The sequence below is a fragment of the Meleagris gallopavo genome, chromosome 14 (genome assembly GCF_905368555.1).
Source record: "Meleagris gallopavo chromosome 14, MGAL_WU_HG_1.1, whole genome shotgun sequence".
Classification (NCBI taxonomy): domain Eukaryota; kingdom Metazoa; phylum Chordata; class Aves; order Galliformes; family Phasianidae; genus Meleagris; species Meleagris gallopavo.
In genome coordinates, this window is record NC_139417.1 from 11,709,220 (window position 1) to 11,732,471 (window position 23,252).

The 23,252-nt window shown below is 51.4% G+C and overlaps 2 protein-coding genes across 13 annotated transcripts; both read right to left on the reverse strand.

Moving 5' to 3' along the window:
• Nucleotides 1-328: 328 nt before the first annotated feature.
• FAM107A (family with sequence similarity 107 member A) lies at nt 329-18,761 on the reverse strand. Of its 3 annotated transcripts, none has more exons than XM_085235500.1 (5): nt 18,609-18,761; nt 11,112-11,175; nt 5,151-5,325; nt 3,435-3,591; nt 329-3,002 (listed from the first exon to the last, which is right to left on the reverse strand). In XM_085235500.1, exons 1-5 carry the CDS (start codon nt 18,759-18,761, stop codon nt 2,895-2,897), a joined length of 657 nt encoding a protein of 218 aa, XP_085091626.1. In that variant the 3' UTR covers nt 329-2,894. The 3 variants fall into 3 exon arrangements, with proteins under 3 accessions (XP_085091626.1, XP_010716929.1, XP_003210195.2); XM_010718627.4 differs by lacking the exon at nt 18,609-18,761 and adding an exon at nt 16,621-16,757; XM_003210147.5 differs by lacking the exon at nt 18,609-18,761 and adding an exon at nt 16,621-16,704 and having other exon boundaries at nt 10,106-11,175.
• Nucleotides 11,550-23,238, reverse strand: FAM3D (FAM3 metabolism regulating signaling molecule D). 10 transcript variants are annotated; one of them, XR_014886255.1, is made up of 12 exons: nt 23,074-23,234; nt 22,198-22,284; nt 21,389-21,496; nt 21,199-21,222; nt 20,578-20,701; nt 20,368-20,426; nt 20,176-20,226; nt 19,480-19,564; nt 19,001-19,127; nt 18,609-18,877; nt 16,621-17,896; nt 11,550-13,380 (listed from the first exon to the last, which is right to left on the reverse strand). XR_014886255.1 is itself a non-coding variant. In XM_085235499.1 (11 exons), exons 5-11 carry the CDS (start codon nt 21,162-21,164, stop codon nt 18,788-18,790), a joined length of 612 nt encoding a protein of 203 aa, XP_085091625.1. In that variant the 5' UTR covers nt 21,165-21,222; nt 21,389-21,496; nt 21,887-22,001; nt 22,198-22,254; nt 23,074-23,232; the 3' UTR covers nt 18,464-18,787. The 10 variants fall into 10 exon arrangements, 8 of the variants coding, with proteins under 8 accessions (XP_085091625.1, XP_010716928.1, XP_019475723.1 ...); XR_014886254.1 differs by lacking the exon at nt 11,550-13,380 and having other exon boundaries at nt 17,388-17,994; XM_085235499.1 differs by lacking the exons at nt 11,550-13,380; nt 16,621-17,896 and adding an exon at nt 21,887-22,001 and having other exon boundaries at nt 18,464-18,877; nt 21,089-21,222; nt 22,198-22,254; nt 23,074-23,232.
• Nucleotides 23,239-23,252: the final 14 nt, after the last annotated feature.

A 23,252-nucleotide genomic window follows, 5' to 3' on the forward strand; every position in this document is an offset into this window, starting at 1 on the left:
TATGTTGTGCCCAGGGAGGCTCAGGTGGGATATTAGGAACAATTTCTACAGAAGAGTGGCAATGCATTGGCACAGGCTGCCCGGGGAGCAGTGGGTTCAGCATCCCTGGAGGTGATAAAGAAAGATCTAGACGTGGCACTGAGGGACGTGGCTTTGGGCATGGGGGGTGGGCTGGTGGTTTATTTCTTCAGAACTGTCCTCATTAAGCAGTGTGAGCAGTGACTGTTAACAGTAGTTGCACAACATGCGTTTATATATATGTATGAACACCAACACAATAGAAACTATACACCACATACACCGTGCAAAAAATTGTCTTCTGTGAATATTCTGATCATCTGTATCCGGATACACCACATTTATTAAGGAGCGTGTTCTAGGGACACGGGGTAGGCCCCAAATTCAGGAATTCATTTAAAAGGAAAGGACGCACAAAGATATCCCAAAATCTCTTGCTGGGAACGTCCACTGGGGTTGCTGGGGTCCTGCAGTGTTGGGTCTTGTCTTCTCTGCTCTGCCTGTTTCGGACTCTGTTGTTTCTCCACATCTGGAAGGATTTCTTTGGGCTCTATTAGCATAATGTTTGTTAGGACAGTGCTATTTGGCCACCCCTTTCCTTTCTGGACACTTGACGCCACTCAGCAATCCCACACTGCAGCCCCTCTCCATGCTTGATGGACACCAGGTGAAAGGAAGACACCTTGATTTTTTTCAGATAATACCAAATATTCAAGAAGATAACAGCCAAATGTTTTCCACCTGCACTGAGCACTCAGCTTCCCACCCAAGGTCTTCTGTAAGTGCCCCTGTCCCAGGCAAGGAGAGCCAATAGCGCTGATTTCACCGGTGCATATGGAATGACAGATTGTCTCTTCTGGAGTGCATTTCCATCTGTGGCAAAATTACAAATTAATTTGCTTAATTTTTTGAAGCTCTTTGATCAAGGTTACTTGATCTGTGTCATAACTGCTCACAAAAACACAGCTCGGTATGTTCTGATTTGTTACTGAAACTGATAATCGATGGAGTATTGTAAAGCATTCTCTGCAGCTCTGTACAAGCATCCTTAGCAAAATATTTTTCTCTTACAGGAATTTGGCTTTTTTTTCTGCCTGAATAAATGCTCAGTGCTGCTTCTCCCTCATGGTTTTAATTACAGGCTATATGAAAAGCTTCACAGTGGGAAAAGACATAACAAATCCTGTCAGATCTTGTTTGATCCATAAGGACCATACGCACTGGATTTCTGAAACAACAGCCTCTTTAGAATAAGCGTGATGGGTGAGAGGCTAAGAGCTGCCACAGGGGCAGTGCTATGAGACGGGGCTCCCAAGGGCTGAGACCAGGCCAAGAGGTTTGTGATGTAGTACTGTCCAGAGCCCCCATACCTGTACTGCTGCTCATGACGTGTGATACGGCTCAGATGCTTTAGTTGAGCTGCCAGGCTGAGCAGCATCCTCTGAAATGAAACACCCTGCTGGGCCAGAGGATCTGGGGAATGGGTTAGTAGCTCCTTGATAAAGATGTGATAAATGCTCCCTTTCCCTTAATTCACATATGGATCCACTGAACATGTGGATGGTGGACACTGTTTAACTTCTCAGCTGACCATGCCTGTTAATTCTTGCTGTTTAAGAGCCAGTGTTTGAAGGCAGTCAGTGAGTTTTGCTGTAGAGGCTTTGTAGCAAGACTGAGAGAAGCTGGGATCTACCTGAAGAAGCAATTTTAGCTCTACATGTGAACATCTCAGGGCATGAGTGCCTCATAAATGTGATGTGCTCCATCCATCCATGGTGCAAAGGCACCATGTATTTCAGCTTTGCTCTGTCAGCAGCAAGAAGATGTTTACCTTTGTGACATGGCAACTGGAGTGAGGCAACACTGTCCTCTGGAAGAAGGGATGAGGAGCACTGAGAAGCAGCTTTGCAGCAGTACCTCCATGCCCTGTAGCCCACAACACGTGCTCGTGCCAGCTGTGAACCCTGCCAGCGTCCTGACATCAGCATGGCATCACAGGACAGGTTTTGCTGGCCACTGCAGTAGCACATGTCCAGGGTGTGGGTCTGAGGCTCAGCAGGGAGGCACGAAGCAGTTCATCTCTGCTTCTCTTTGCCAGATCCACAGGAGCCTGCTGACTGCTCACTACATGCTTCCACTTATAACCATGCTGAGCCCCCAGATTCCTGCATGGAGCATTTGCCTCTCATCTGGGGCTTTCATGGGAAGTTCTGCGTATTTTATGCCTAAGCATGGAACAGGGCAAACAGCTCAATAGCTATTTACAAGCAAGTTGAAATGCAGCTTAAAGATGCTCGTGAAGAACAAGTGACACCTGGCCTTCCAATGCTGAACTGGTGTGGGTACTCAGGAGTTGATTTTTCTCGCAGTGTGATGGCACTGTTTGTCTTGCGTGGTGCTGCAATGCCAGTAACCCTTGGGCTGTTCCCAGTGATACATAGATTGTCCCTTTACACACCATGCTGATTTGCCAGGAGATTTCCAAAGCTGCAGCCGCCCTCCTGCTTGGTGGCTGCCCTGCTTGGTGAACCCACCTCCAGGGGATGCAGGTCCCCCAGCCCACGGCAATGCCCATCTCTCTGCTGACTGCCCTGGCTCACGCCTTGGCCGCATCGTGAGGATTAACCAGGAGTTAGCTGGAGGTTAGTGTGCTCCCACAACTGGGGAGGAAAGGGACATCACTTCGCTCTGCACCACCTCGTGTGAGGTCCTCTTCAGTGAGTACTGCACCTTTTCGATCATGAGACCTTCCTGGGATGGGAAAAGCTTTTTTGTGCCTTCTACTGGAGCAAGTGTTAATGACATGAGTAGCCCCAAAGATGTGGCTGTGAGTGTCCATGTACAGAAACATCAGCCTTGGTAGGTTTTGGCAGAAGCTACGCTGCTTTCTCTTCCCCAGTTACTGTTGATGTTCTTCTCAGATTTTCTTTGACTTTAATGAATTCTGGTGCATGATCTTCCTGCTTCTCATGCTGTTTCTCCAGCTATAATAAAAAAGAGTCATTGTTAACTGCACAACCTAAAGAACAAAAGTGCATTATCTACCTTAAAACTCTGTGTTCATAATTGCTGCATGTCTAGTTATTATTGCCCAGAACTGAATAACTTTGTGCTGCACACAGGTGCTCTCTTTTTCCAAAGCTGTGTTCACCGTCAGTCTCTTTTCTAGGTACACCAGTACACTTGGTTTTCTCCTGAGGGAGGAATATCTCCACTAGGCAAGCAGGAGTTGCTTTATCTGAAGAGCAGTTTCATTGCCAGGATGAGGCAATGCAGCTGTGTGGGATGGTAGAGAGGGATGTACCCTGGCTCCCATTTTATGGAGGGATGCCAACACTATTCCTTGAGGGGAGCCTCAGCCACCCACCTCCTGGTGGTTTGAACAACCCTGGGGATGGCTAACAGCCTGATCCTACCTGATCCAGTCGCTGGTGCCTCTTCAGCAGCTCTTTTTCAAAGGGAGACTGCAACTTCTTGGCCTCTTCCTCTTCTTTCTTCTGTCTGAGGACCTGGTTTCGACGTCGGTGCTCAAGCACCCTCTGCAACTCTGGCTTGCTGTCTACACTCAAGCCTCTGTAGACCAAAAGCAGACAAATGAGGAGCTGCTCACCCACCATCCCCCTCCTGCCTGGCAGCCCCCAGAGCCCCCATCCCAAATGCTGCCACACTGATGTGCTGTGCCTTCCTGTGCAGAAGGGGAAATGGGCTGTCCTACTATCATTTGTGTAGGTGACAGCTCCAGCAGCGCAGAGGGAATTTATAATAATGAAGATTTTTTTTTCCACCAGCAGGGGTAGTCATTGAACTGCAGTAATTGTACTGGCAGTTCGGCTTGCTCCAGAGCTGAGGGTTTGCGATTCCTGCTGTGCCTCAGTTTAAGCACTAATGTTTGTCTCCTCTGACCCCAGCCACTTTCCTACCTGCTTCTGCCCCCTAAATACATGTATGTGGCTGTGCACATCAACAAACCTTTGCTGATTTCTGGTCACACTTCATTGCAGCCACAGTTTTGTGTTGCTGAACAACAACTTATGAAACAGAGACCAAGGCAGCTTTCAAATAGGTTATCTTCTGCAATAGCAACTGGAACTGGAATAATTTTGGAAGAAGTCACAGAAGTAGTTGGCTGAAGTCATGATTTTGAGGAGGAGCCGAAGATCGCATAGCTGCACCAGAGCCTGACCTCCCCTGGCCTGGACTGAACACTCACTGGAATCAGCAGGCTGAGGGTGTTGGAAATCCCAGGGAAATATCTGCAGGAGAGGTGTTGTAACATGGTTTCTCTGGCAGACAGGCCCCGGGCTTTGCTGAAGGTAAGCCTGCTGTGGCTTGCTGGAGACACAGAGTTTGCAGTATTGCCTTTGAATTTGTTACTGCTCCTGGATTTAATCAGCCTGCCCTGTTAGTGCCCAGAGGTGTTGACTAAGACAAAGTTTTGTTGCACAAGCTGCTGATGCGGATTGCTCCTGCTTCTGCTTAAGGGAGAAAGCAGAAATGGGAGCAAGCACAGATCCTGCTCTCTCCTCTCTTCCCCTCAGTATGAACATGCAGCAAACAGCAAAGCTGCTGGATTTGCTGGTGACTTAGGGTTGTGTATAGATGCTGCTCCTCCTTCTCTCTGGGAGCACTGTGCCAACTTGCTGGCTGCCCTAAACCTGCTCAGGAGATGATAGCGATTGTGCCAGGAGATCCTGGCCAAGGATGCTTTAACCAGGTCGCGTTACAGTGTTTTAGGAATACCTGCCTGGTTCAGATGACTGCGTCAGTGCTGGAGAATGGCTTGGGCACTGTCCGTATAATTCTCCTGCTTCTGGGCAGTGCCAGTACTGAGCAATGAACCCTACTGGCAGGGTTGTTGTTGGCTGAATTAACGCCTGTGTCTGACCCTCATCATGAGCACACTTATTTTGAACAGAGGCTCGGCTCCTTTTTGGCTAGGGTTCAAAGTGTGGCTGTGTCAGTGTGTTTGTTAGGGCATTTTGAAAATGTTTGAAAATAATCTGTCACATCAGGGAAGAGTGTTTTGGTGGGTTGCACCCCATGTGTGCAAGTGGCAGGGTTTATCCCTCCCTCCAACCACAGGTGGTGCTGGTGCTGGTGCTGGGCTCTGCACTGCTGTGACCCCCCCTCACCTCTTGTGGTTCATCAGCAGTTCTCGGTGCAGCTCCTGATGGCTCTTGGAGGCTTTGACAGGGTTGAGAAGCTTTTTAGGTTTGATCAGGTCTGGGTTCCCATCTATGTAGTCCGGGTGAGTCAGGATGCTCCCACTGTCAGAGTGCTCCTGCTGTATTTCTGTGTACATCGAGGCTGGAAGATAAGAGAGGTGTTGGTGGGTGGGGTGCACCCGTGGGAGATCTCTCCCTGGGTGAGAGCAGCTGTGCTCGGGTGCTTGGTGCACCTTTAGAAAATATTCGCTTTGAAGAGGCACGTATTAATTAGATCACTTCTAAATGAATTGCCAGCCACTCGCTTCTGTGGCTGCAGCAGTTGATGCCAAGGACTAATTAGTGTAAGATCAGCTGAGCCGGAGCTGACAGCAGGAGCAGGGCTGGAGCTGCAGAACTTGAGGGTCCTGGGAAGTGCTGCTGTGGCTGACATGTCTCATCAGCATTGGGTTTTGCTGATATTCTGCTGCCCTAGCAGTCAGGATTCTTCCCAATGCTAAGGAAAGCGTAGTTCACATGTGCAGCCCAGGAACACGCTGTAATAATTTGTGTGTTCTGGATGTAGCAACAAGGGCCCACTCTTTTCTAAGCGGTGGCAGGTTGGATTTCAGGCAAACCACAGGGCATGCTCACTGCTGTCATTTCCCAAGTGCTCTACATCTCACTTTTTCAAAAAAGCCCACACAAAAGGAGTGCAAAGCACAAATTTTAAGACAAGATGCATGCTGTGGGCTGCACTTTAAGTGCAGAGTGCATTTGTGATGGCTGCAATTATGCTAGGGCATGGCCTCATCAAGGACTGGGAAGAGCCATTCATTCCTGAGGACTCACTCAGTGAATTTGGGAGTTCAGTGGCAAGAACAAAAAGTACCAGAAAAAGAGTGTAGGCAGCTTCAAGTGTTCTGTTATTACAGTATTTTGGGGTACCTAATGGGAAGGCCTATGGGTTGATGGAGCAGCAAGGAAAACAGCTTTTGTTCAGTAATGCTGTCTCCCTCTCTTATCGTAGTCTCACGTACAAAAGGAATAAAATCCTTTTAAAAGAGAAATCAATAAAATGAAAAAAAAAAAAGCAAGTTAAAGCAGGCTGGGTCATTCTTTCATAGGCAGTAAGTACTCTGCAAATGTAAAGTGGATTGCAATCAAACAGAATTGTGTAAGAAATCATACTGCTGAAGAAATGATTCAGTATCAAACAACTTCTCATTGAATGTTAATGTGGGCAGTGCCCTGCTGCTCTGGGAACAAAGGAAAACAGATTGGAGTCCATTAAGAGTGTAATTGGGGTGAATAGTTCGGTAGGTATTCAAATGGCGTGGGGAAGCAAAGGTTTCCTGTACCAGGTTGTTTTCCTCCAGGATGGCAGGTGCTGTTGGTGAGGGAAGGAGCTGAGCGCTGAGGCTGCACCTCGCCCTGCTTGTGGGGGACGTGGGGGTGAAGGCAGCGTGGTTTGATGGCTGATTGCTGCTCAGTGAAAGCTGGTTTTGGAACGGTGGAAAGTGCATTGGGTGTTCACTGGGGTTACATTGCTGGAGTCCGTAATTCTACTTTGTCCCTTTTCCGGGGGTCTTGTTTTCCATGGGAAAAGAGGCGAGCAAAAGGCAAGAAAGGAAGGTACAAAAGCAAAGGGTTGTTTTGCTGTCAGTGAAATGGGTGAGCTCCCCTTTCCCATGGCAAAGCAGTGGCTTTATTCTGCAAACAAAAAAAGGAACTTCAAAGAGCGCCGGGTGTTTTCAGAGAGCACTGCTTGCAGGCCGTGCTACACGAGGTGATCTGGGAAGGAACCACAAACCTCTCGACAGGAACCCCACTTTAAATCTTCACAAGACATTCGTGTGGAACAATTCAAGGAATGTCTGCATTTGCATTGAGGGTAAAAAGAAAAATGAGGCCTGGAGTACTGCTTGGGGTTATGCTGGGAGTAAGGCCGGGGCATCCTTTCTGCTACAGGCTGGCAGAGAGGGACCCTGGGCAAAATGCTTCTCTCACAGTAGATCTGTCATCTTCAAGACACAGTCTAATTCATGCCCACGTATAGGGAGACAGACTGCTATCAGGGTGCGTTTTGTCATTATTTATAGTGCCAGCAGTGTAAATCAAGGCAGGTCTCCACGGAGGATTTACAGCAGGATGTCTGGTTTTGCATGATTCGGCCATAGATCAATGAACAAGTGTCAGCTCCGGCACCTCCTGGGCCACTGCCATAAATCAGCCATAGGTGCCAGGCAGTTTTATATTGTTCTTGGCGAGATATAAACAAAAAAATGCATGTGCATTCTGACACCCTCAGCTGTACTCGGAAAGACAGTGTGACCTTTCAGACAGATCTGCTTTGGACGGTTGCTTTTCAAAAGTAGCCGTGTTTGCTTCAACACATTGCTTTTGCTTGCTCATAAATATTTTCCCTTTCCATGTTTCTAGAAGCCTGAAGCTCTCTAGGAAAGCTGTGTTTCCATGTGACTTCTGTGTACACACAGAGCAGGAGTGCCTGGACCGGGGGGCTGAGCTGCTGGTAGATATTGGGATGAGCTCCCTGCCTTCCTCTGCCCCATGGGAACCCCTCTGGAGGGGCTCAGCTCTCAGGGGTGCTGGAGACCTACTGCCCCCACCCGGGCACAGGGCTGCCTGGAGGAGAAAAACGACTTTTTAATAGCTTGGTCTGCTCTGACTTCAAGCAAAGCTCAAATTCCTGGAAATCCGTATAAATCCTGGGGGACTTTTGGTAAAATTGCAAGCCTGCAATCCTTGCCCAAATTGCTCAGCCCCAATCTTTTGAGAAGAAGAAAATCAGTTTTGGAATGACATTGAATGCCTTGGGGCTGCAGGAGGTGCCCTTTGTAGAGAATTTATGTTGAGTTTCACAACTTTGTCCATGCATGTGGGGCTGTTCCTCTGCATGGCAGCCACGCAGCCTGCACTGCTCCCACTGCTGGGATGAAAATAATCCCCAGGAGTGCTGTAAGGGGATTGTAGGGCCGGGCAGGCAGGTAAACGAGGTGCTGCTCTGGCTGCCCAGCTCCAGCTGCCCTTCCCAAGGGGAAAGGGCTAAAGGGATCAGAAGAAAAATTGAGTGTTTTCAGTCAAAGTGTTGGCAGACTTTTATTTCTGCTGAGAACTGATTTCCTGACAGGAGCATCTGGGGAGAGGTTTTTCAGTAACTGCAGGAAATGATCAAACTGTTCTTGTTAAAAATATTTTATGGGAGTCCCTTTCTGGGCAGAGAATGAAACCTCTGTGAAATGTCATCCCTGTACAAATGGGCAGAGGGCTTTGCTCTGGGCATGGCAGCCGGGGTCAGAGAGGCACTGCTCGTAATTCTGTGTAACCTGGTGCTTGGAGGAAGAGATGAAACATGGGAGAATAACAGAATCATAGAATCATCATTAAGATTGGAGAAGACCACTAAGATTACCAAGTCCAACTACCAACCCACCCCCATCATGCCCATAAACACATCCCTCAGTGTCACATCTCCACAGTCCTTGAACACCTCCAGGGATAGTGACCCCCCCACACTCCCTGGGCAGTATGTGCCAGTGTATCACCACTATTTCTGAGAAGAAATTGTTCCTAATACCCAACCAAAATGCAGACTTACAACTCACAGCCCTGGCTCTGGGTTTGTGAGGGCACTGAGTTGAGGTTTTGTGGGCAGAAGTGGCCACTGGGAGAAGAGCTGCTGGTTTCTGAGTGCCTGGCGTTTGTTTGTGAATACATATTTTCAGAGAAGCAGCATATTAACGACGGGCTGCTAAACGGAGCTGGGCACACACATCCCACAGGGAAGGAGACTGCAAACCACCGTACTTAACACAGGTTGCCCAAGCAGGTTTAAAGCTACTTGCACAAGTAATCGGAGCTGTGCAATAATGTGAGTTTAAAAGCCTCATCACACCTGAAATCAGTGATTTTTTTAAAACATTGAGAAACAAAACTTTCTCAGCATCCCTCCATTGTGTTGCATCAGCAGCATGGCAGTGTTGTGTCCCAGGGGCCTGGCGTGCTCCTTCTGCTTGTCACCAGACAGCCGCGTCATCCATCAGTGATAAGCGTGGTCCGGAATGGAAGCAAAGAGCTTTTGTCTGATTTTAATCTAGGGTTTTAAATAATTAAGCAGGCCGAATTCTGGTATTTATAATGCAATGAGGCAAATGTAATTTGATGTGGCCACTGTGGGAAACGTGTCCCAGCCGTGAGGTCGCTCCTCAGAGCAGTGGGTGCCGAAAGTCAGAAATAAACCCCGTGGGGTCAGAAAGGGAGAGAACCTCAGTGGTGCCTGCAGTTCTCTGCCCTGCCCACTCTTCTAGCTGAGCGTTGGCATGTTGGTTAATGATTTCATTTAATCACCTTGGACTGTGGTAAGCAAGGTGCTGGGGCTGGGATCCCACTGTTAACAATTACCAGGGACACCTGCCCTCTGAGCGGCGTGTGGAGCAACTCGATTCGTTTTGTTAAGCAGTGACAGATGCTCAGCAGTCCTTGCTAATCACAAACTTATTTTGAATATATCATCAAATATTTGCTGTGTGCCTTTCCTTATGTGGAGACATGCATCAATCATTAATGAATGTTTTAAGGTAGCTCAAAGGGATTTTCTGGAATGCAGAGAAAATCATTTCCTCTTGAGCTGCAGCTACATCAGCAGTACCCCCCGTCCCACCTAACTCCTCTCTAAGAACATCAAATTGTGCCGTGCGTTGGTTTAGGGAATATCTTGTGGGATATGGGTCTGTTTTCTGGGCAGCACTAAAGTGCTATGGAAACCTAATATATCTCAAACTAAACTTAAAGCAGGGTCCACAGACACCTGTGCACAAATAGGGGTGCGGTGCAGAACCCCGTGGGGCTCAGCAGTCCCTGCCCAAGGCAGGGAGGGGACATGGGGATGTGGGGACACGGGGTTGTGGGGGTCCTTTGCTTACCTGATTTCTGCAGCGTGCCCCTGGGGAGCCCAGGGGCCCCGTGCTGCCCCGTGTCCCGTGACATGGGGCCAGGTGGCCGCTTCTGCCTTCTGTGCTTGCTCTGCTGGCCTTTGGGTCTGTGAGGCTCCCCGACTCCTGCCTTGTCTCTCCAGTGGGGTGAGGATGGAGGCTCACATGGATGCCACCTCCCTGCCGCCCCGCGGGGACCCCATAGACCCCAAAAGTTGCTCCCTTTGCTCTTCTCTGCCGGCTGATGTTTCCGCAGAAAATCGATAAGCCAGTGGGTTTTCTCACCCCCGCAAAGAGAGGAGCTCTTGGTGTGCACAGCCACTGAGGTGTTGTGCCCCTGCTCCACAGAAGGCGATTTCTCCCGAGTGTGCCTTAAACCACGCTCCCGGAGAAATCAGATCGGCCCAGAGGAAGCCGCACGCCCACTCTCTTTAGCAAAGCACTGCAACAGCAAAGCCCGGCACCAGGGCAACCGCTCGTGTTATCGTGATCGTTCCCGGCACGTTGCGGCACCACTGCGCCAGCACCCCAGCACCGCGCCGTCCTGGGGGCAAGGCCACAGGGGGAGTGCAGGGCTGGGAGCAGCCTGGCCTGTGCCCAGGGGCTGTCCTGGCACCAGGGGATGCGGAGATGGAGAAGGAGAGGAGTGGAAGTGGCCCAGCAGCCCCTTTGCGCTCTTGGTGGGTGCTGGTGCTGCCCTTTGCCCCATGCCAGGGCTTGCAGATGCTCACTGGTCCTGGGAGGTGGGCAGGGATGAGGTAAACCCATTTCCATCCAGACAGAAGGGATAAGGAAAGCGGGGGCACTACCAGTTGTGGTGAAGGATGCTCCCAACCCCATGAGGAAAGAGGCCAGGGTCCTCGTTCCCTCATTTTCACCTCTCCACGTTTTGCTCCTCTCCATGCCCCAGTGCTGTCCCCCATCCCAGCTGTGATTTCCATCCAAGGGCTCAGTGATGCTGGATTCCTCCCTGCTCGCCCTGCAGATCCTCACTCACCTGAACTGCCACTTGTGGGCCTCCTGCTGCTGCCGGCACATCGGGGCTGGAGGGAATATTCCTTCTGGAAGAGAAGAGAGGAGGGAATGGGCAAGGACTGTGCAGGTTTTGCCCAATAACAGAGGGTGAGATGGAGAGCTGGTGGCTCTGGCACCTCTGACATCGCTCCAGCACCTCTCTGACATGGCTCCAGCATGCCACCCAACAGCCATGGTGCTCAGTGCCATGCCAGGCTTTAAATCATAGAGTGCTCATCTCCTTTGGCCCTGCTGGGCTGTGTTGCTATTAAATCTCCACTCCCAGATCCGAGTGGGAGGGAGCACCTCTGCCAGCTTTACTCAGGTTCCCAAACATGGACAAATGCAATGGGGACTGTGGTGGTGACCAATTCAAGGCAGTTAGTGGGTTTAAACGCAATTAAGCAATATAAATAGTAGGTAGTCTCACTTTGTATTTTATTGGTCTGTTACTCCCCATATTTCAGTGCATCTCCTCTGACATTAGGGACATTAATGGGCACAGTGCTGATGGGTTGATGGTTGGACCAGATGATCTCAATGGTCTTTTCCAAACTTTATGATTCTACGATTCTGTGACTCCAATGCATGTCAAAGAGCTCCTGCATCAATTTATGAAGGCATTTCTTCATGTATAGGCTGCCTTGAACTTCTGGCTCTGAGCAGGAATCCTGCTCTCCAGCTCCAGATCCTGCAGCTTAAGGCCATCAGTCCTGAACAAACCACTGATCAGTGGTCCTGCATGTGGGTGCTCTGAGAGCTGGATGGCTGGTGATTTGGGATCATGTTTGTGCTGTGCTGAAAGCACTTGGAGAAAAGAACCATCATCTTGTAAAGGGAGTGGAGAGTGGCTTCAGATACACTAAGATGGATACAAGTGCCATTAAGATGCAGCACCACAGCACTGATCTTGCACAGTAACCAAAGTCTGAGCTAACGAATGAGGCAAGAAATTGCTCCAGTCAGATGGTGGCAATAAAGAGGTATTAGCGTGTTCGAAGTGCCACCCAGACTGAGAACTGATCGGAGTCTGCCCTGAAGAAGCAGCAGCAGAGCTGGAGGTTGCCCAACTTGTGGGACAGGGTGCTCAGAGCTTGGCTACATGCTGCAACCTGGTGAGCTACAGCCAACACATCTGTTAATTGAACTATTGCTCAGACCAGAGGCTTTGAAGAAAGTTGTGATGACTTGCAACTTGCTGCCAGATCAAAGCCAGCACTTCTGTGTGTGATGAAGCCACAGTGAGATGTAGAGGTTATCCACATTGCCTCTTGCAGCTTCATTCTATAAACTCCAGACACCTCTGCTCACTGCTCACAGTGCTCCATGTGAAAATGTCACTGACACGCTCCTGAACACGGAGGTTGTGTAAGCTGTTGCCCAAATCTCACGGATTATTGCTGAATTCTGCTCTATCTGTGCTCATTTGCAGCAGCTGGGAGTGATCCAGACCTTGGTGAAATCATCCACTGGAAGAAACTTCTGAGGATTAGTGAGACTTTTTCCCATCTGTGATGTAAACGCACAGCAATCTGCTGGGCTGATTGTTTGCTGCAATCTCTGCCAAGCTGGTGCACATGCTTGCCGGGATGATCCCACTTGCTTTTTAAGGAGAAACACTGAGAAAATGGGCAAAGTGTCCCAACATAGCATGGCTTCTACCTCCCATTGGATGTGGTTTGGACTCTTCTGTCTCAAGGGCATAGTGATGCTCGGTGAGGAGTTTGGCTCTGCCCATTCTCTGCCCACCTCACAGTAGCAAAGCACCGTTTTGCAGTTGGGAACAGCTGTGGCATTGTGCAGAGGGATGGGGCTGCCATGCAGGGTCCCCATGCTGCAGCTTGACTGCTCCTCATAGGGACCCAGTGTTGCTTCAAGGGGGTGCAAGATGCAGGAGTGATGTGGGACAGCCCAAACCCTAATCCTGCTCCCTTCTCCAGGGGGCATGCACCTGCCTGCAGGTGCTTAGGTTCACCACCCTGAGCTTGTGTTACTCCTTGTCCCTGCCCACTGTCGTTCTCACTATCATGTTGCAAAGAGCTTTAAGAAAGATCGAATTCTTGGTGTTATGTTTCATTCTTGTTGTTGTGACCTCCACAAATCTGCAGCATTTCTTAGGCTGGGGGCAAGCGACCACCTCGGGGGTGCCAGGCACTCTCAGTCCGTGGCTTTGGGCACGCAGAGGGGGCCAGGCTGTGTCCTGCTGTGCCCATGCAGCTCCAGGGGTGCGCTGGGCCGGTGGCCACTCTGTGCTGAGTCAAGTGGAAAATTGTGAATGCTTCATGTAGAGCTTTTATTCATAAAGTTGTCTTTTATTCATAAAGACAACACCATTTGACGGGGATGAGCACCGTACTGACTCTGGTTTTGTCACAAACACCACTGGTGGTCGGGCAGCAACACAGCCCTCCTGCAGGGCAGGATGGGGAATGGGGACCAACTTCATGTGCTGCTCAAAGCAAAGAGACCCCAATTCTCACCCTGCACTGTGTTGGCAATACCAACATCAACCATCCAAGCATTGCTAGCAGCGGGTGGGAGGTTGCAATGGGTGAGCAATGATTTTAACCTGTCTCAGGAGCTTGTTTCCACCCGGCGCTGTAGGGTTGGTAGTGCTGATGCTATTTCTGCTATTTCTAGGGATGCCGCTGCCTGCACGGAAAGAGCATCACTCAGTGGCACAATGGGCTCTGGCAGCTACAGAACAAATTGCTGTCATGCTGCGGAGAGACCATTAAGGAGCACTGAAGGGCCTTGAAGGATGAGCTTTGCAGAAAGTGAGGCTTGTGGCACATGAGTGATAGGGACAGCATTTATTCCATGCACTGTGCCGACAGCCTGGAAGCTCAGTGTCTCACATAAAGAGACTGCATGAAAGTAGGGAAAATGGTGTTTATAACGTGCAGGGCAGGAGGAAAAGGGCTGCAAGGGAGGGGGTTTGGTTGCAAATGGAGGAGGCAGCAGAGAAGTGAAGCATCCCCACTAGAGCAGGGATTTTGTGAAGGCAGCAGGTGCACTGGAGCAAACCCCTGGAGCAGAGGGCAGCAGCAAAGCAGCGAAGCCTTTAATTTCATTAGTTCATTTCTATTTGGGGACTGCTGAGCCATCCCCAACCTGGCAGCTGCTGCATGGCCATGCAGTGATTTCCATGCTCTCCCTACAGGTGCATTGGGCACAGTGCTTTGGAATAAGGGAGCACTGTGGATCCCAATTGCCATTTGGCTTTGGATGTGCTCCCGTGGCCAATGCCACAAAAGCATGTTGTGGGGCTGCTTCTCCAGCCTTGTGTCATCAGTGTGACTGTGCCAGGATGGCACCATGCTGGCCCTGCTGAGGCCATTTCCTCCATGTGCTCTGCAGCCCTGGCATGGAGCAGCCCTTTCCCTTCTCATTGCCTCTCTTCTGCCAGCCACAGACACAGTGCTTCTTGTTTGCCTTATTCCATCCTGCACTTTCCAGTATAAGGGCCCAGGATTTTTGTAGTTGGGATAAGGGTTTCCAAGCTCTTGAATAGCAAGAGCCAGCTTTTTCATCCAGAAGAGCTTTCATCTAACACTATGGACTTTTAAAATCTCCTTTTAACACTGCCCTGGCATTGCTCCACTGCTCCCCGTCAGATGGGTTCTGCAGATGGTGCTGAGTGTGGTGCCAGCTGTGTGCCCATGTGGTGAGGTTGCTTTGGGTCTCACCTGCTTGGGGCTGGTCACACTGCTCAGTGCTCAGCCCTGGCTGCCTGTCCCATTCCCATGGAGGAGCTCAGCACCAGGAGCTGCTGTGCTGAACAAGGGCCATCCCCACCACTGGCGTGCTGCCTCTTGTTGTTTTCACCCAGCAGCAGAGCAAAGCTCTCCTAATCTCAGCTCATCTGACATTAGTGTAAAGTGACACTCTTGGGAATTTGGGGACAGAAGAACTTTCCCTGGGGAAACGGCTGCGGTGCAAACCCTGGTGCTGTTTTTGTGTGGTTGTTGGAAGGGTTTCTTTTGGGGGCTGATGCTATGCAGAGCAGTATGGATCTGCGAGCAGGGAACCCTGGGCTGGCTCCGGTCCTTGCCTTGCAGCACAGGGCTTCGGGCAAAGCCCCGTGTCCTGCTGTCAGTGCTGATGCCAGAGGAGGTTTATGGGAGCAGCTGCAGCCTTTGAAAGCAGCCATGTCCTTGGAGCCCTGCTGGCAGCCTTTCCAGCCCCTTTTGTTGTGGAGCAGAGCATTGCCTTGCACTCCACATCCCTGCTGCTGACCCTTGGATGCTGCTCTGCTCTGAGCCTGGCAGGGGCTCAGCTGAGACTGCTGACAGGCAGCACTGGCGTGCAGTGCAGAGCCCTCCTCCTGCTCCCATGTTTCCCCAGAGCTGTGCCCGGCAGTGTCCTGTGCTGCTTTCTTGCAGGGTCTGTGGGGGAAGCAGAGCTCTGCTGCCCACTCCATGCACTCTCTCTGCCCTTTGGGTAAAGCACTGAGCCGTGAGCCCTGCTGGCAGTGCTCTGCTTGGAGAGAGGGAGCGGCAGCAAAGCTGCCCCAGAGCCATCAGGAGGATGGCACGGATGGGTGGGAGCACTGAATTCCAAGCCAAGGCTGACCTAACCAGCTTATTGCCCTGGCCTCAATAATGCCGTGCACATGTGCCAAGGCCTGGATGAAGATCAGGTGCCAGTTTTGGGTCACTGGGTGCTGCTTGGGTGTAATTGGGGTCCCAGCCCAGCCCTTTTTTGAGGGATTTTCATTTAAATTTCATTTTAACTTTCTGATAGAGGGTGAAAGGAGGGAGCAGAAGTTTGGATTCCTTGAAGCCTTTAGGACACTGCAAGCTGCTTGAGACTGGACAGGGGGAATGTAGGAGGACCTTCCTGGTATTGCTCCTGACAAATAGAAAATGCATTCTTAAAGCATTCTGTAATCCGAGTAGCTTTATGCGGGTCAGGAGCTCAGACAGCCCTTCTGTTTTTTCTGACCTATTGGAGGGAGCTGTTAAGGGAGCTGTGGAAGAGCTGACACCAGAGCAGGACAGCCCGACCACATGGTGGTGACATATCTCCTGGCAAAGTGACACCCAATGACATCCACAGCACAGCCACCTCCAGCACCTCTGCGTGGCTCAGGACCTCTCAGCACTGCTCCCTTTAGAGCTCTATGGCCGCTCTCCTAAGGGATGTGAGCTCGTCATCCCATGCTGTGGGGTAGTGGCTCACCCTGGCTTCCATCAGTTGGGAGCAAGGAGGTGGTTATGGGGAGTGGGGACCAAAGCTGGGTGCAAGCTTAGTGCTAGAGCTTGCTCTGCAAGGCTGACATTTCTCCCCATCACCTCCTTGCTGTCCCCAAAGGCCCCCAGCAGGGCCCCAGCACTGAACCATCAGGTGGCACTACTTAAGAGCGGCTCAGTCCCACTATAATCCCCTTCTGCTGTCACCACCTGTAGCACACGGCGAGCAAAACAAGCCCCACGCGAGCAAACAGTGCCCTCTCCCAAAACCCCCCATTCTATCCCATACCCACGTACCTTCTTCCCATGCGCTCCTCCCATTGTTCAGGACTTCAGCTGTGCCCCACTGGCACCGTCCCTGCTATGCCCGTGGGTTCTGGCGGCCACACAGCTCCCAGTGCCCCCTCTGTCCCCACGGGGAGAGGCGGGTGAGCTCCAGCCCGTTTGCAGTGGGGCCGGCCGGGAGGGTTCCCTTCTCCTCCCTTCTCCCAGCACGTGGAGAACTCATTTTCTTCGTGCACCTCACGGCTGGCGCACGCCCAGGCTCTGCCCGGGCACAAAGGCAGCTTTCATGCTGCGGATGCCCGGTTTCTAAGCCAGGCTCCGTATTTTGAGAGGCTGTGGAAGATTACAGTAATTGCACTTGACAGGGCAAGATGTCACAGGACGCGGATTCGCTCGGCTGCGGGGCCCCGGCACCCAGCAGTCCCAGCTTGTGGCATCCTTTCTGGCTTGTTCTCTGGTGCTTTGCTGAAATAAATTGTCACCTCAAAATAAGGCAGGACAGCCCCTGAGACCCGGCTCTGCAGCAGCGCTGGATTTTGCAGATCTGATCCTGTGGATGCCCCTGGGGGCTGCAGCCACCGCTCTGGGCAGGGCTCGGGGCTGCGCAAGTTGGGAACACCATACTGCGACTGTGTGTGCTCACCCAGGTAGGCACTGTCTGCATCTCTGCACCTTCCGAAGCAGTGGGGAGATGGAGAAACAACCTCATGTGGGTCTTGCTGTCCCTCAGCCATCACCCTTAATTAGCAAATTTGCTAAATAATCGTGGCACTTGAAGCTGTATTTATGACTCCCAGTAAACGGTGGGATTTTTGATTTATTTTTCAGGCTGCAGTAACTTGGGGAGGAAGCTCTGGCTGTGCGGTGAGGTCACACAGGAGCTGCACTTCAGCTCTCCCTGTTGATCCAAAACTGCATGTGCCTCTGTAACACTCAGTGATGGGTCAGATCTCTTTATAGCTGCCTGTAGCATGCTGAGACATACATTTCCTTTGGAAAGGCTTCTGGTGTTAAGCCAAAACAATACACATTGCAGTGGGCCAGGAAGAGTTTCCCGAAGCTAAATGGGGCTAGTTGTTCTCCCCTCTGTAGCTGCTGCTGGGTGCTGCTTTCCCCTTTGCAAAAGCCATTACGGGTCCCAGACTGTTTTCAGTTTGGCTTACAAGCGAATCCAGATCCTTTGAGGGGGCTTAAAATAGTTGGCATATTTCTGCTGGCGGTGCAGCAGGGTGTGTGGCGCGAGGGCTGTTGTGTCTGCTGCGCTGTGCTGGTGCTCATTGCTGCTGCCCTGTGGGTGATTCAGCGCCCAGGATTAGCGGCTGCTGCTGCAGCAGATTTAGGGATCGATGTATGGCAGGGGCTTCCCGCAGCATGGTCAGGTGCACGCTAAGAGTGCAGGAGGATAAGCTTGGATAAAATACTACAGCTAGCGGGAAATTCCTCTGTGTTGGCTGCCTGGGGTTTTTGCTTTGGGTTTTTCCTTCTTTAGGGAAAATCTGCCATCTTTCTGGTTTGGGATGGAGGCATTGGGTTTTGGTGTTGTCTTGATCTTTGGAGGACTTAGCTTGGATTTAACCCAGAAAAAGAGCAACAAGGTGGGCAAACGTGCTTTGTCTGCACACATTGGCCAGCAAGCCACCACCGTGGCCTTATTGTGGCTATAAGATGTGGAGGAGGGTTGGTAATGGAGAGGAAGACCACTGGGGCCAGAACATCCCCATGTCTGTGGGCAGGGGACAGCCATGTGTGGTGCTGTGACAGTGGATGGGAAACCCAGCTGGTGGCAGACAGGTTGGCAATGCCAGGCCTGTGGGGAAAAGCCTGGATTGTGCTCGAAAGCAGAGGGAAGGAGGTATTGCTTTATAGTTAGATATATTATTTAAGAAACAACTAGAAAACTTATCACAAAATGCTTGGTTTGAAGATAGAAAAACAAAATGCCCCACTCATAGCCACGGACTACGGCAGCTTGGCTGGAGCCTGGCTGGGTGCTTGCTCACCTGCACACTGCAGCTGCTCTGAGCACCGCGTGTCCCCACAGCAGAATGCCGGTCCCTGGGAGCCAGCAGCCACCACCAGGATTGTGTGGCTGCGCCGGGGGCTTGGTCAGTCCAGGGGGGTTGGTGTCCCCATAGACCTGGCTTGGGCTCCATGCAGGTGTGCTGCCAGTGCGTCCCTTCTAATCTTGTTTCCTGGGGGCACAGCCCTCCATCTCCAGCAGCTCTGGCCAACCGTCATATTTATTTGTTTTCTGGTCATTTTTGACGTGCTACAGGAAAAAAAATGAGAGAAAGAAAACATGATGAAGTGGGTGGCACTGGGCATATCTGCAGTGTGGCAAAGCTTGCAGATAGGTGGGTGAGACATGGGAGATGGTGGCCGGGCCACGTACCTCCTCAAAGGGGCTCTTGCCCTTCAGTCCCTTCGCCCCTAAGAAGACCCAGTTGTCTCGAAAGCCCAGCTGGTTCACGTGGCTGCTGCCCAGTGCTGAAAAAAGTGCCCGAACTTTGTTGTTCATCCTACGGGACGGAAAAAAAAGCATCGGTATGGTGCTGGGTTGGTGGCCCTTCCTGTCACAGAATCATAGAATCATTAAGGTTGGAAAAGACAAATAAGATGATCAAGCCCAACCACCAACCTACCCCAACCACGCCCACTGACCCTCAGTGCCACATCTTGAGCAACTCTTGAGCAACTCCAGGGATGGTGACTCTACCATTCCCTGGGCAACAGTGTCAGTGCTTCATCACTCTTTTGAAGAAGAAAGAGCTGGCAGCACGTGGCTGTGGAGGTTGGCAGCAGCAGCACCCCCAGCCCTAGCACTGCTGCTGGCTTTTGGGCACCCAGGGTCACATGTGGGGGCAAACTCACTTTGTGGCAGCGTCATCATAGGTGGCTGCCAGCATGATGGTGCCATCCTTGATCTCTTGGAGGAAGGTCTCCAGCTGTGTAACATCTGAGAGGAGCATTAGGAAAAAGAAAAGGGTTTTAATAGGGCTGTGCATGGTACTGGTGATAGGAAGGTTTGGGACTGCTGCTTGCCTGCTGTGCACAACCATAAGGAGAAATATACTGCTAATTTTGCTAACTAGCTGTGAGACCTTGTTCATGTGAATTAAATTCCCAACACCGGGAATGAGCCTGGCTGCAGAGTTCCTGCCTGGTGGCAGCAGCTTCGTGCACATTGCAGGAGTTATTCCTCATCCTGCATCCACTGCGCAGGATGCTTGAGTCCAATGCCCCATCTAGTGGCACAACAGCTGATTGCTGCTTGGGGCTTGCTTACAGACTGCAAGAAATCTCATGACGTTGGTGTTTCTCCTTAAAATTGTGAAGTTACCAATATAAGTTTTATGACCAACAAATGTAAAGGGTGATCGGTTTAGTGGGATTTTGTTCTTCAGGCTTTTATAAGTGAGAAAGGAGCCAGAAGCCCAGCTCAGCTGTGACCCTGCGCAGCCATACGTACACCACCAGAGCCAGCCAAAGTCCAGCAGCCCTTATCTGCACACACAGCAGAGCTGCTGCAGTGCTGGTGACTGCTGGCACCGAGGGCACCGTGCTTACCTCCAGAGTACATGTCAAAGGAGCCCACCTTCAGGAGCTGCCCGCTCTTTCCTAAGGGTTGAAAATTCCCAACACAGTCAGGGTGGGTCTCCAGAGAAGCTCCCCTGTGTCCCAGCCCCACGTGCACCGTGGTTGATGCTGTCCTGAAGTTGGCTGTGCACAAAGCCTTTGGACCACTGGGGCCCAACTCACCATTTACCAGCGCTATGTTCAGCCCTCTGCCAATGTTGTTCTTCACGGTGCTCATGAGGCTGGAAAGCAGAGACCAGTGAGTGGCAGCAGGCCATGAATCAGCCCCAGGCACAAAGACAACTCTTTCCACCGTTGTGGAATGGTCTGTGCTTGGCCGTCAGAGGCCAAACTTGCCCCGCTGCCACCCCACACCCTCCCCATACTGCTTACATCCTGTCCTCAAAGCAGATGGAGGGTCCCACCACGTTGGCAGCACCGCTGATGATCCGGAAGGCGAAGTGGTCGGCGGGGCAGTCCCTCTTGTTGTCACACTTGTGGCGGGGCTGCGGTGGGCCTGGGGGGAGCAGGGAGCTGTGTGGGGGGGCACGGGCCTGGGGCTGGGGCTGAGGCACGTGTCTGCTGTCAGGGTGTGCTGTGAGGTGAGGCACGCGCCAGTCTTGTCCTAGAGCCAGTGATGGGTGGTGATGGGGTTGGGATGGGACGTGATGAGCTCATGTTGGGCATTGCTTTGTGTGAACAGAGGGCGGCTGTCACAGGGAGTGTTCGCTGCTGGCACCCATTCAAGCCCAGCCCTGTGTGAGTTTTCTGCCCTGAGTTTCCCTATTTTCAGCTGGGGTGAGGCTTGCAGCCTCACCACATGCATAGGACCCCTGCTGGCTTCCTACAGCCCATGGCCTGAGAGTGTTGTGCTGAGGCATGGGATGTATAAAGGGCCACGTGCCTGCTGAAGACACTGCTGTGCTGAAATCTACACAAGGGCCATAGGGAGATTCCCCTGCATTTGGAGGGTGGGACATTCGGCTTGCAAGCAGTCATCGTGGTGGTACTCACTACTCATGGGCTTTCTGGTGGCACCTGCAGACACAAAGGAGAGGTCAGCATTCCACGGGCCCACCAAAACCTCTCCTCGGGGCTGTGAGTATCCCCGGACCCCTGCAGCATTTCCCACTGTCCTGTCCCCTCGTGCCCAGATAACAGAGCTGGTGGCTGTGCCCCCAACCAGGGGCAGCCGTGCACTCACCCAACCAGCTCCGCAGGCTGATGGTTCTCCTGCTGTGCTCAAAGTATATCTGCACGATGAACCAGGAGCCCAGCAGTATGGCCAGCGGCACCAGAATCCGGATCACGCCTGGTGGGAGAGGAGCACGTGGGTAGGGGGAAGGGCATCCCTAGGGCATCCCGCAGTCCCCAGGTTCCCCATGCACAGAGTGGCTGCTGTGGCATGGCAGGTGGCCAACACTCCTTTCCTCATCCTCTACAAGGACTCTGATCTCTTAATTAATGTCTCCAGAGTGAGCGGTGATCCTCAGATCGGCATCACCCTTCCACCGGAGAGCATTATTCATGCTCCTCTCTGCATTAAAGTTAATCTGATAATTAGTTAGAAAGCAGTGTAAATGCAAGTGTTTCCTATTTTCCCAGAGCTGGGAGGGCTGCTGTCCCCCAATTAGTCACCAACTACAGCCAAGCAGCCACTAATACAAGTGTGATTGGCATTTGGCTTTAAAGCAACACTCACTGGAGCAAAACGTTCCTGTCCTGCATGGAAAAATATACTTAGATTGCAGCTGAATGGCTCTTTTGGAAGCAGGAACCTCTCAGCAGCCATCACTTCTCAGCCTCCGAAGGTTTCACTGGGAAATACACAACAGCCTGAAATCTACACAAATATCATAAAAACCTGATGCTTATACAAATGCCCTTTCCTTTGATGCTGGTGAGGGGAGGGCAGGGCAGACGGGCTTGAAATGGGCCATGCAAATGAGAAATAGGTATAAAGAGCTGTAGAAAATGGGACTGGGAAAAGTAAATGTTCGTCTGCATCCTTACCTGTCACCCGCATGCTGAGGAAACACAGCGAGGGGCTGTCACTGATCCCGCGTCACCCTGAGCAAGGAGAAACACCGTGAAGCGTGGCTGTAATCCACAAAAACCAGGCGGATGTTAGATAAAAAAGTAATTGCTCTGTTAAGCATATTTGCATTGATGAAGATCAGGAACTAAGCCACCATAAATGCATGGATTCCTGTTGGGCATGTGCTTGTCCCCACCCTGACGTATCAAAGTCCTGGCTCCGGTGCATCAGAGTTATTCTGCAGGCCCTGGGCTATCCCCTGTCACTCACCAGTACTGTCCTTTTCCCAGGAACTCTTCCCTGTGCCGCTGACAAGGAAGAGCTCAGTGGTGTATTTGCAGCCACAGCCCTGCGTCATTTCCTTATGGGATGATGCAAGGTGAGTTTTCAATATTATGGACTGCAGAATGCCACTGACAGCTTGCAGTTTAGACTGGCGTGGTCAGAGAGGTCTGCAGAGGAAAGTCCTCTCTTTAAATCAGAATGAAAAGGAAAGAAACTGGTGCCAAGGGCTGGTATCATTCTCTCACTGTTCAGCAAACACTTTTGTCCTCTTAATTTGCATACACTCTGTTGGGCTCATGGTGATGCAGCTGCAGGCAATTCTAACAAGAAACAGAGTTTGGGAGCAATTCCCACGTTGGCAGAGCAGCACCAGCTCTAAGGATGCATGGCACAGGAGCACAAATGTTTTCCCTTTCCCTGATCGCGCAATATCTTCACCCATTTGGATTGGGAGGGGTTGCAAGTGGGATCATGAACCATTTCCCACCCAAACCTGCCCACCTCCCTGCTGCCACCGCATTCCCCATGGACACACAGCACTGACACTCACAGGGACCCAATCCTACCGTCCAAATTCGGGGTCACAGCATGGTGTGGTCTGTCCTGGAGCCCACCGTGAAGCTGGAAGGCAGAGCCTCACCTGCAGCGGTGTGCCCAGTGCTGCTGTGCTCGGAGATAAGGCTTGGTGTAGAAAATCTGTAAAGGAGCTGCGCTGAGAGTTGCTTTTCCTGTTTGAAGGGTAAAT

Bases quoted from the DNA above. Each gene is read 5' to 3' on its own strand.
- FAM107A (XM_085235500.1), bottom strand. From the start codon at position 18,761: ATGGAGCCCAAGCCAGGTCTATGGGGACACCAACCCCCCTGGACTGAC. The intron at 11,176-18,608 runs GTGAGCAAGCAC...CTTCTCTTCCAG, and splicing joins AGAGCAGCTGCAGTGTGCAG to AAGGAATATTCCCTCCAGCC. The intron at 3,003-3,434 runs GTAGGATCAGGC...TTTTTATTATAG, and splicing joins GGCACCAGCGACTGGATCAG to CTGGAGAAACAGCATGAGAA.
- FAM3D (XM_010718626.4), bottom strand. The intron at 20,702-21,198 runs GTGAGTACCACC...TGCTCCCCCCAG, and splicing joins CACCAGAAAGCCCATGAGTA to GCCCACCGCAGCCCCGCCAC. The intron at 19,565-20,175 runs GTAAGCACGGTG...TGCTCCTCTCAG, and splicing joins CTTTGACATGTACTCTGGAG to ATGTTACACAGCTGGAGACC.